Here is a 13018-nt window from a genome sequence, read left to right on the forward strand (position 1 = left end):
ACTGTTCATGGTAGTGACAGAGGTTTGGGAGCTGTTGATTCAAGAATGTAGATCGCACTGTGACATTTGCATCCAGAGTGTATAAAGATGTTGAAAAATATTATTCTGTAATATAGAAGGAAGTGCTAGCTTGTACATGGGCAATACATAAGTTCAGAAACGTGTTTTGGGGAACACATTTTCAGCTTAAAATGGACCACAAACCTTTAGTGTACATTTTGAACATACCATCACATCATTCTGAAAAATTTACTGTGAGACTCACTAGACCTGCTACACAGCAGTTAGACTAGATTTTTCAGTGGTTCATGCTCCAGTTTTTTCCAAGTAAAGGGAAGATTTTTTTCTTATTTTCCAATTACTGATGATAATGCAGAATGTGAAGATGAAGTGGAATAGTGTATAGTAGTGTCAGAAGATTTTGAGAATCAATCATGTATTTCCAAATCTTATTGGAGTAATGTACTACTACCTGATCCTGTAATGTTTAAACTTTGAATTTCATAACTGGTTGTTGGTCAAAAGAAAGGAGCCTCACTGGAAAATTGAAATATTTTACTAAGGCCTCACCAGAATTTACTCTCAATTACTGCATCTTCTATAGAGGTGAAAAGCTTTTTCCTCCAGTTTCTTTGAGAAGCAAGTTATTAGAGTTAGCTTACTAAGGGCATTTGGAATGACTTTAAACAAGAAAAGGTTATGGAAGACATACTGGTGGCCAAAGATGGATGAAGATGTTGAGCATAATGTAATGAATTGTAATTAATTTTGTAGTGCAGATAAGCATTTATCTGTTAGAATACCTCCCATGGTAGATTAGCTCTTCCGGAGAATGTTTGGGATAAGATTGCGCTAGATTGTTCAGGTCTTTTTTCTCATTGCAACAATCAGTATGCTTTAGTTCTTAATGGATTAAAGTTGAATTTTTGAAAACACTTAACACGCTGTCTGAAATTAATTTTCAGAAAAAGTTTTTCTCCCGTGACGGCATGCCCAAGGTTTTAATCACAGGCAATGGAGCGCAATTTACATCTGAGGCTATGATTAATTTTATTAACAAACAGGCATTGTGCACAAACACGCCAGTCTTTATCATCCTCAAGGAAATGGTCTTGTGGAAAAAGCCAATAGACTCATTGGTAAAACACATTTAGATTAGCATTATCTAACAATTTGGACCCTCTGGTGGCCATTCAGGATATGTTGAATTTTTATCATGAAACACCTCACTCTACTTCAGGAATTTCTAATTTTTAGGCGTAAAAAGGACGTAGTACATTCACATTATTAGAACCACATTGGGTTAAGAAAAATATTGTTTCTCATAATTCTAAAAGATGTAAAGCAGAGGTCAATGAGGTGATCAAACGTAAACAAATGCATATGTTTTCAAGATACAACTGTTTAAATAGAGTTCAGTTTTTTGATTATCAAGTTGGTGACATTGTTAGAATCAAAGGGGTATATTACCAACAACTAGCGATAATTTTTGTCTCTAACTTGTTTAGAGACAAAAATTATCGCCGCACATCGGCGATTTTTATCGCAGATAAACCTTGCTATTAGCAAGGTTTATCGCAAATGCGATAAAAAACGGCCGCAATGCATGAATATCGCTGAAAAGTCAGCGATATTCATGCATTATCGAGCAAATGCTCTTAGCCATGTTATCCACCTCCCATTGGATAACATGGTGAAGAACTGCTCAGGGCAGGTGTTAGCTTTTGGAGATATTCGCGCTTAGCGCGAATATCTCCAAAAGTTGGTAATAGGAGATAGCGATGTTAGCGACTGTTTCCAGTCGCTAACATCTTGGCACGCCCACTTTGCATGTCATTAGTGATAAATATCACTGACATGCAAAGCGGGGCCCAAGATGGTCGCTATCTCCTATTAGCTGTCACTAACTGGTGTTAGCGACAGCTTGGTAATAGGGAGATAATTTTATCTCCGCTTTCTTGGCTTTTAAAGCCAAAAAAGCGGAGATAAACCCCTTGATAATATACCCCAAAATTCCAAGATTAGTTAGGAAATGTCATTTAAAATGTTGCAATCTGAAGAAAATAATTGCAGTGTCCAAATTTGCTGTTTGTGTGGAAGGGGGGAAATGGTGAAACAAGTCCTCAGTTGCTCCCATGGTTTCTGAATGCAAAGAGAATGAGACAAACAAAGGCCATTTGAAAGGTCTTGATCCAGTTTTTCCTGTAAAAGAACATGTGAGAATAAAGGATGATTTCAAATCGGTGATTCACAAGTCAAGCTGTTTAAATCTAGAATTCCTGTTGATCAAAAAGAAATAAGAAAGAGTCATCAAGAACAACCTTCACCTTCATGGTTGAAAGATTTTTTTAACTATTGTTGAATAATGAAATTCAATATGATTATTATTTGTTAAATTACTGTATAAGATTGTTTTGCCTTTTTTCCTGTTATTATCTAATCCTCTCATATAGTTTGTGTTCTGAAGCATGTTATATGTATATGTATTACATTGTGATTGTTTCATAAAAAAGGAGGATGAGTTGTGGCGCATGGTAGCCGGGCTATGTTTCCTGCACCCGGTTTTCTCCGGCTGCTCAATCGGGTCTGTTATTTTATGGCTCTGTGATCGACAGTAGGAGTGAGGTGCCGGATAGCTGCGGGAGCGGAACATCTAATTACCTCTCTCCCGAGGGTTGTTATTGCATCAAACTAAATACATGAACTTACTTGGCTGTCTCCTGTTCATTCGTTACAGCAGGGATGCACATAAAACATGGAGTTCCTGCGATCTCCCCGCCTTCTTCAGTCTCCTAAATGCTGTGCATTAAAACTAAAATACTTGACCTTCTGCAACACTCCAACACTTCCCACTGCCCTTCTGTATCATAAATCACTTCAATAAGAAAACAACTATCACACCTCACCCTTCCCTACCTCCTGCTGTATTTAACTTCCCACTATACTGGTGTCTCACCTTTAATTCTGCCACTGCCCAACACCCACTTTTAGCCTTCTCCATTATTGTGATGTCTTTACAGCAAACAATATGGTTGTGAACCAACTCCTTATTCGTAATGGCATTTTCCTATGGAACCCACACACACAAGGGAAAGTAGAAAACAAGGTAGGATTGTGTGAACACAAAACATGAAAACTGAGATAAGAGAAAGGACCTACAATGGTGGATCCCTGCAGATAAAGGGAATGTTTAGGTAGATCGCACTATTTTCTTTGATGACAGCACTGATTGGTCTTTCTTGTTCTTTCACAGGTCCTCCATCTGCACCACGCAACGCTTACTATGAACTGCATGGTTCTGGCGTGATGCTAACATGGCAGCTTCCCAAGTACCTAGGTGGCCGGAAGGAAGTATTTTTCAATGTCATCTGCAAAGTGTGTCCTTCCGGGGTGAACGCCTGTATTCGCTGCAGTGATGGCATACAGTTTGAACCACATCAGGTGGGCCTGTCAGAGACTCGGGTACTCGTGTCCAATCTCCTGACTCGTGTGCTGTACACTTTTGAAATCCAGGCGGTCAACGAGGTGACAGAACTTGGAGATGAATATCCTCAGTTTACCATGGTGAACGTCAGCACCAGCCAATCAGGTGAGGCCAGTTCTTAACTATTTGTTTTTTTACAATGTATACTTCATGCTTATGTAGTGAGCAATGTCTTACTAATTGAGCACAAATGATCACTTTAAGGTTGTTAACTTTTTTAAGGATGCTACATTAAGAGTTGAATTTGAAACAGGGACCAACCATGAAAGGATGAGATTTTGTCTAAGTTCTACAACTTTAGGAAAAAATTAGACTTCATTTCTGATATCCATGGCACCACCAGGAGTTAGATACATTGTAATGCCAGGAACAAAGATACTACTCTCCTCACAACACTCTGAATCAATCAAAGAAGAAACCAAAAATATATTTTGAACAATAATGCTGCTAAAGAAGGTTCTTCAAGAAAGCACAATAACATTTTTGAGTAAAGCGCACCAAGGGTCAGTTGAGGAGAATGCAGCTGAAGCCATAGTGGAAGGGTTTGCTACCAGCGGCCTGAATGCGGTTCATTGGCTGCTGAGAATTGAGGGGTATATTATCAAGGGGTTTATCTCCGCTTTTTTGGCTTTAAAAGCCAAGAAAGCGGAGATAAAATTATCTCCCTATTACCAAGCTGTCGCTAACACCAGTTAGTGACAGCTAATAGGAGATAGCGACCATCTTGGGCCCCGCTTTGCATGTCAGTGATATTTATCACTAATGACATGCAAAGTGGGCGTGCCAAGATGTTAGCGACTGGAAACAGTCGCTAACATCGCTATCTCCTATTACCAACTTTTGGAGATATTCGCGCTAAGCGCGAATATCTCCAAAAGCTAACACCTGCCCTGAGCAGTTCTTCACCATGTTATCCAATGGGAGGTGGATAACATGGCTAAGAGCATTTGCTCGATAATGCATGAATATCGCTGACTTTTCAGCGATATTCATGCATTGCGGCCGTTTTTTATCGCATTTGCGATAAACCTTGCTAATAGCAAGGTTTATCTGCGATAAAAATCGCCGATGTGCGGCGATAATTTTTGTCTCTAAACAAGTTAGAGACAAAAATTATCGCTAGTTGTTGGTAATATACCCCTATGTTCCGCTGGTTACTGATTGGCAACAATCCACATTGAAATTGATCCATTTGTATGACAAGTCAATTCAAGCTTTAATATGGTATGGAACTCCAGCGGTAAATAACACATTTTAAAGTCCAATATTTATATTTATATTTACATTATAAAGTCCAATCCAATATGGGTCCTCCCAACTAATACATGATTGAAAATGTGTATGTCCAAACAACCAAATTCTTTAATTTATATTTAAAAGACATCTACATAATTAAAATAATATGACTTGTCACAAATAATTTCGTTTGTAGGAGACATTAGACACCTGCAATACCATTCAATAAATATTTTTAAAAAACAATGGCCTTAGAAAGTGACGATGTGCATTAAGCAATTTAGTAATCTTGTTTCAATGCATTTTATTAGATGGACACATTGAGCACTTGTAGGTCGCTGATACAGAACATATGTAATATTTAGAAGAAAGCAGTGGCCTTAGAGTGACATCGTGCATAGCGCAACATTAAAATGTGCAAACGTTACATGCTTAAGGCCTTACGTATGTAACTGGTAAAACAGATCAATATGTATCCAAAAACAAAGGCCTTAAAAAGTGACAATGTACATTGTACAACATCAGAATGAAAGATTATAAGATCTTATTACAAGCCATTTCATTAGGTGTTAACATTAAAAACAGTGCAATACCGGACATTTGAATATTGCATGATTCAGATCTTGAATATGTAGCTGGGAAAATCCACAGATTCTCTACTTTTTTAGGGGCTTTATACCAAACACCACTGATAACACACAGGGGAAGCAAATCATTTCTCATTAAAAGGATCAGTTTTCTAATTCCATGAGATGGATTCCAGATTAAAGAAGGCTGAGATTTGTTCCCCCAGATTCAGTTCAATTCAATTAAATTCATGGCAGTGGTAGAGCGTACAGCTAACCCCAAGGAGGTATCCCACTGCTGGCAGAAAGCACATGAGAGTGAAGGGTGAATTATAGATGACATTGCCATAAGAGAGGTATCAAACAAAAAAGGTTTTACGATAGAGTCTGACGGCTGATTCCGAAGGGCTGCAGCGCAGACTAAGCAGCGGATAATTCCAAAATTTGGCAGCCGGGTATGTAAACGAGCGTCCACCGCATCTGGTTTTACGGATGCTGGGACAAACACAAGCTTAAGGTAGTTGGACCTCAAAGTTCTGCAGCCTGATTCATGAAGCGCAATTGCGCTCGCAAAGGGCCAGATTCTGAGAATCTGGCCCTTTGCGAGTGCGATTTTTGCATTTGGGATTCATCATCCCAAATGCAAAAATCGGTAATTGCTAATTCGCTAAATTGCGAGGAATTACATTTAAGGAATCTCTATTTGAGATTCCTTAAATGCAATTCATGAAGCATTTTAAAATTGCGAAAATGCAATTTTGGGCCGCTATTTACCGAGAGGTCAGACCTCTCGGTAAATAGCAAAAACTTAGAAAAATGCTTTTAAAAGCATTTTTCTAAGTTGCATGTTGCACACACACATGTCCCTTGGACATGTGTGTGCGCAACACCTGTTTCAATTTGCATTTCAGGGGTGCTACAGGGTGTCCTTTGGACACCCCTGGCACCCTTTCAATCGCTATCTTATTTGCGAGTAGCAAATTGCTAATCGCAAATAAGGAATACTCCCCATTCATTCCTATGGGCCTTTTGGCCCATAGGAATGAATGGGGAGTTATTCCTTATTTGCGATTAGCAATTTGCTACTCGCAAATAAGGAATGTGTAGGAATCGCTATTTATTTAGCAATTCCTACATGAATACCGTTTTGCGAGTCCTTAATAGCGATTCGCTATGAATCGCTATTAGGGGCTCGCAAAACGGCCCGTTGATGAATAAGGCTGTAAGCCTTTTCCTGGGTGATAAAGGGACCTTGAGGGTTTAGGCTCTAAAAACTAGAGTAAGTGCCTTAAGTTGGATTCTCTTAATAAGGGTAAGTCAATGAAGGGCGTGTAAGTGGGGAGAAATTGATGGGCGTAAGGGGTCTTCAAGATATGGATGCTGCAGAATTCTGAATACATTGAAGCTATTGGATAAGAAAAGTCAGTATGCCTAAGGCATTGTCCAGTTTTGCCCTAAGTGTAGACAACCATTTTTCAGTAGTCCACCGTTATGAGGTGGAGCATCCTTCTGGGTGCCAAACACAAAGCAGACAGGGACCTGATTTCAGGTTCAAAGGTAAGATTCAAGCCATCTAAGAAGACCTGGTTGTCATCCACATAGGAGATCATCCATACCCCCCAAGATTCAACCAAATTCGACAAGGGTTTCAAATAGTTATTAAAAGAGTGGGGCTAAGTGCTGAGCCCTGGGGGATGCCACAGACCAGAGGTTTGGAAGAGGAGGTGAAAAGAGTTAGAAAGACTGCTTGGGAGCGTCCCAACAAGAGGGATTTCTACCACTGCAGAGCCAAGCCTCTGACACCAATTGTATCAATTCTGTCAAGTAAGATGCGGTGGGAGACAGTGTCAAAGGGAGAAGACAGATCCAGCAACATAAGCAACACAGAAGAACTCTGATCGAGGTTTTCCTTGATAAACTTAGATACCTCAAGTAAGGTAGTATAGGTGCTGTAGCCCAAGCGAAAACTAGATTAGGAGTCATGCAATAGAGAATTTGATTCTAAAAAATGTGACAGCTGTTTGTTGACCTTTTTCTCTAAAAGTTTATCTACCGTGGGCAAAACGGCCTTTACATTGGGCTAAGCCACAGGTGCCATGTCCCTGTAAGTGCAACAATGCTTGTCTTAACCAGATATTTGCCTTAACCATGCAGATGCTAAAATGGGAAGGCCCAGAACTGGGAATGATTGGTAGAGGGAGCTGTGAGGTAAGTGAGGCTGGGGCCAGATTTTGGGGGGTAGTTTTAAGGGTTGGGTAGTTTATAGGTCTGATGGATTGGGTTGTCTTTAAGGCTTGGGGGTTGAGGACGTTTTTAGGGCTTAGGGGTTTTGGTGTGGTTTGTAGGGCTAAAGGGGGTGGGGGTAGTTTCTAGGGATCAGGGAGGTCGGGGTAGATTTTCGGTCTCCGGAGAGCAGGTATGTTTTAGGGCTCGGCGGGTAAGGGTAGTTTTCAGGACTTGGGGGATTTACTTTTTTAGGGTGCAGGGAGGGTGGGGTAGTTTTTAGGGTCGGGTAGTATTTAGGGCTCAGGGGGGCAAGGTCATTTTTTGGGTTGGGGATGGCAGAGTGCTTTTTAGGGCTCAGGAGGGGTCAGTTAGTTTTTAGGTCTTGGGTGGCAGGGTAGCTTTTTGTGCTTGGGGAGCAAGGTTGCTTTTAGGGCTACGGCTAGCTTTTAGGGCTCAGTGGGGAAGGAGAGGGTGTGATCTTTACTAAACATATCCCTATACCAGTCATGCCTTTACCACAAAATTGTGTGGTAAAGGCATGTGTGGGAAAGGAAGGGGTCAATCAGATGCATTTGTGGTTAGGGCAGTCTTATAGAGACACCCGTGATTTAGCCATGCATGCCTCTATCATACAGCCACCCTGGGAAGTAGAGAAATGGGCCTAAAGTTACTAAAAACCTTAGGATCCGCTAATGGCTTTTAGTAGAGGAAACAATAGTGCATGTTTCCAGTGAAGTGCACCCAATTCCAGTGATTTATTTATTAGCATATTGAGAATAGGATTTACTGCATCACCAGCTAACTTTAGAAAGGCAAAAGGACAGAGGGCTAATGGCGATCCAGCTTTACACCTTGCTAATTCAGATGATGAATCAGCCAAAGAAATGGGGTTGTACCTCATTAGCAGAGGACCAGGAGATGTATAAACAGGGAGACAACATCAGATAAGGCTGGAGCAGGGATTTGGTTGAATTTTATTTTAACTTTCTCATGCAAGATATTAAAGGGGTCTTGACAAAGATCCATCTAGGAAGTTAGAACATTTTCTATAGATGTAGAGGACAAAAATATTTTTACAATTTTAAAAAGTGCACATGACTTATTAGCTGCCTCGGAAATAGAGGCCACAATGAAAGATTTCTGCCTTTTCTGGATAGAGAAACGGCACAATTTCAATGCAGCAACATTGTTTTTTCCCCGTTATCATAAGCCCTCCTCCAGGGCCGGTCTAGTCTTTCACATCCCAATTTTTCACCTTTAAGTGCCTCCAAGCACCGAGGTGCAGATTGAGATAATCTGCTGGAGTATATTCTGATGGGGGTGATCGTGTCTAAAGCAGAGATCAACCAGTTGTTAAAACTTGAAACATCAGATTCCAAAATTCCTCTGGCAATATATGAACTACACTGCAGGGCCTGCACAAATGATGCTTCAGCTTTCTTGGCCCAACATCTGGAAGTTTTCAAGATTGGTCCTTGAACCTGATGGGGAGCTGGGGAGCTGGGGGAACATTCTGAAAGGGTCCATTAATGGGTAAGACCAGGAAAGCTTAAGTGTGGGTCTAACCTTGATCATGTCAGTAGATAAAAAAAATATGTGAAGTCTATGACCAATCAGATGAGTAGATTGCTCTCCCTTACCACCTGGATTTGCTGGTTTAACTGACACAAAGCAGTGTCTCTGTCCTGACATATCCTTTATATAGTTCTGTAAAAGTAAAGTCCACATTTGTAAAGTCCACATTTGTAAAGCGCACAATCACCCGTAAGGGTCTCTAGGCGCTGGGGGCCGTCGGGAAGATTAAGCGAGCTATTGCCCAGAGTCACATGGTGCTGGGCTAACCTGCCACCGGAGCCGGGGATCGAACCGTGGTCCCCAAATTCCAGCGTCAGTCGCCCTGGCCGCGGCGCCACACCTCTATATTCAGATCAAGCCCAAAAGTTTCTTTAGCCTGCTAAAAAGACCTATAAAAGGCAATCTTTTTTTTTTATTATAAAAAGTTCAAATTTAACAGTTTTCCCACCGCAGAACAGTAGCCAAACCAAAACTTAGAATAAACCAAACTCCAAGCAAAGGACATGAGGGTCTTCACGTGTTTTCAGGTTACAAATATGGAGGAAAATTTTTATTTCTATTCCTTCAAAAAAGCACTGAAGACTCATATCCAACACCCGACACAGGTGACATAATGAAGGAAAAATGTTAGCCCTGTAGAACAACACAACGTGACCAAAATGCCTTCTCCCACTTGTTTTATATAATCTATTAAGGGCATTTGCCTGGGAGATGGCCCCACTCAAAGATATATAAGATCATAATCTCACCAAATATATAAAAAACATTACCCAAGTAGCGATTCAAATACACCTTTTCAAGTTTATCTTCACCTAGATATCAATTGAACTTCCCCCTTGTTCTTGTTTCATTCTAATGGAAGATCAAGATTTTACTTTTAGAGATATTTATTTGCAAAAAGTGGCGTTCTGCAAACTTTATCAGGGCAGTGAGTTGACATTGTAAGCCAATAGGGGTTACATCTATTATAGTAATGCCATCTGAAAACAACAAGGTAAGAATAGATGTTGAACCAATTTTGAGAGGGTCCCCCTTCGCCTGACTTAGGATACCGGAAGATCACAGATGTAGAGGGAAAACAACAATGGAGCCAGTACAGAGTCCTGTTTTCGACCATTTAGCATTTTTACCTACCGAGATATAACCTGCGTCCCTCCCATAAGAGTTTGAAACCATGTATCAGATTGAAATTCAATATTAAGCATTATGAGATGGTGCTGGACACACAGAGAAATAATCTGTCTTCACAGTGTTTGTAGATCAACTCTGTCAAATGCTATGGAAAAGTCAATGAAAGTTGTATACCCCAGGTAACAACTCTACGCTGGAACCACAGCCAAGATACAGAAAAGACTCCAACGCATCCAGAACGCCTCCGCCCGTCTCATCCTGAACATTCCCCGACGCAGCCACATCTCCGGCCACCTGAAGGACCTGCACTGGCTCCCCGTCAGCAAGAAGATCACGTTCAGGCTCCTCACCCACGCGCACAAATCTCTCCGCAACCTAGGACCCAAGTACCTCAACGACCGCCTGACCTTCTACACGCCCACCCGCCAGCTACGTTCGACAAGCCTCGCCTTCGCCGCCGTACCACGCATCCGAACAGCCACCGCTGGTGGCAGATCCTTCTCCTACCTGGAGGCCAAGACATGGAACTCCCTCCCCATCCATCTTAGGCTGACCCAGGACCATCTCGCCTTCAGGAGACAACTCAAGACCTGGCTGTTCGAGCAATAGCAGACCCCTTACCCCAAGCACCTTGAGACCCTGCCGGGTGAGTAGCGCGCTATACAAGTGTTATGATTGATTGATTGAACTGAGCATTTCTCAATTATCTCTTGGAGAACAGCAATATTAGCAAGTGTAGTATGATTCCTCCCAAAGCAAGCTTGTTCCGGAGAAATTATGTATTCCTGAGCCCATTCTAGTAATTGGCAGAGTACATTCCTGGCAAAGAGTTTGTCAGTCGCTTCCTGCAATGCTATCTGTCCAAAACTTGCCAGAGAAGATTTAGGACCATATTTACACACTGTACAATGACACTGCCCTTTCCTGGTCAAGGAATGATCCAGATCAATAGCAATATTCAAAGAGTGGACCCATAAAATATATCCATGCTACAGCCTCCTTTTTATTAACTGAAATAGGAATTTCCTCGGGCCCCGTAGCTCCAGATATTCTGGCATTCTTTATGATATCAACAATCTCACCTATGGAGAGAGCACCATACACTACAAACATTTCTTCATCTATGGAAAACACAACAGAATAAAGTACCTCAGAACTCTAGAAAGCAGCTTTGAAAAATATCCCACCCATACAATTTCCGGACTAGGAATCGCATGTGCTGGAAACAAAATAGTCAGCAACCAAGCACTCAAATTTCCTTGAATCCCTAGAGTTTGCAGCCTCCCTTAGATTGATCCATTTAACAGGGCATTCCCTCCCATGGTCTTGTGCTTTGAATCTACTTCTCATGCGCTTGAGTTGGTTAATTTCATGCTGCTTTGTTAAGGAGAACAACAAATGCTGCTTCTTTATCAAGTGATTTATTTCATGACTTAATACCTTCAAATTAGGGTTCCACTTTTTTGACTGGCGGCAGCCTTCATCCATATGATTTAATTTACCGAACTCATCCATGTGGGATTCATAAAACAATATGGGGTCATCACAAACAGGCTCATTAGAAATTACCCATACACCACTGATTTTGGTAAAATATTCCTAGCTGTACGATGGAGTCCACTTTTGTCCTGAAGTCCTCAGGACACAGGACACAAGGGAACCTCATCGCTCCACCGGCAGTGCAACAAGAGGTCAGTTTGCAGAGTGTTCTAAGCAGAGGCGTGGCATTGGACCACACCTCAGCAATCCCACTGGAGGTACCTGGTGCACTACTTGGCCCCTCTGGACCTCGGTGGTGCTGGGGACTTCATTCCACACGCAAGAGTTTGCCAGGAGGCGTGTTTGCAGAGAAGTGGTGAAAGAGGGTGGGCTTCCAGTGAGTTGTTGTCTATTTTTTTAATTTAGGAAAGGGGGCTGTTGGCCCCCCTTCCCTTGCCCTTGTTTGACCCTGTGGCCAATATATGCCCCAGGGCCTCCTTCCCCGGGGCTTTGTTTTTTTTAAAGGGGAGGGGAGTCCCTCCCCAGGCCAATTTTGGCCCTGGGGACCCCATCCCCCAAATCCCAGACAGTTTTGTTTATATTATTTTTTTTAAAGGAGGGAGGACCATGCGCCCCCCGCCCCCGCCCCCGCCCCGGGCCATCTTCGGCCTCAGGGACCCCATCCCCCAGGGCTTGGCCATTTGTTTTCTTGGGGACCACGGGGGGAGCCCCAAGGTGCCCTGCCGTCTCCCTGTCTCCTGCGGGAGCCAGCATTGCTTTTGGGTAAAGGGAATTCTGCTTTGCTTTGCATGAAACCGGAGCTGGAGCCAGCCCTGGGAGGTGGCGGTACCCAGGGCCACGGCAGACTCTTGGAGGGGGCAGACCAGCCCCCCTCACCTCACATCATCTGTGTAGCCCTGGGAGGTGGAGGTCACGGAGGCCAGGGCTGCAACTGACCCCCGCATATAATTAATGCATTCCCTTGGTAGGAATGGTGTGGAGGAGCTCGAGGCCCCCACACTGTACTTTTTAAACATAGCCCCAGGGAAGTGGCATTCCCTGGGGCTGCAGGGTGGGGGCGAGTGGCCCCCGCATTTAATAACTATAGCCCTGGGGTGTTGGCGGACCCCTGGGCTGCATGAGAGGTCCCCTGCATCATAATTTGGCATTGCCTCCATGACCTGGCTGACCCAGGCGCTTAAAAGAAACAAAGCATGGGAGACGTTGCTTTGTTTTTAGTTTTTTTTCACCGGTATTGGCGCAACCCGCACAAATTCTGACGAACATTAACAAAGAATATACTTGTTTTTTGGCCCTGTGG

General features: G+C 42.5%; 1 protein-coding gene across 1 annotated transcript in view; it reads left to right on the plus strand.

Moving 5' to 3' along the window:
- LOC144767863 (ephrin type-B receptor 5-like) overlaps nucleotides 1-13018 on the plus strand; it is a 319076-nt gene that overhangs the window by 122689 nt on the left and 183369 nt on the right. Inside the window, exon 5 of the mRNA XM_078651221.1 lies at nucleotides 3254-3589. Coding sequence (XP_078507347.1) covers nucleotides 3254-3589 — 336 coding nt within the window. The remainder of the gene's footprint in view (nucleotides 1-3253; nucleotides 3590-13018) is intronic.

This window comes from Lissotriton helveticus, chromosome 7, assembly GCF_964261635.1.
Source record: "Lissotriton helveticus chromosome 7, aLisHel1.1, whole genome shotgun sequence".
In the NCBI taxonomy this organism is placed as follows: Eukaryota; Metazoa; Chordata; class Amphibia; order Caudata; family Salamandridae; genus Lissotriton; species Lissotriton helveticus.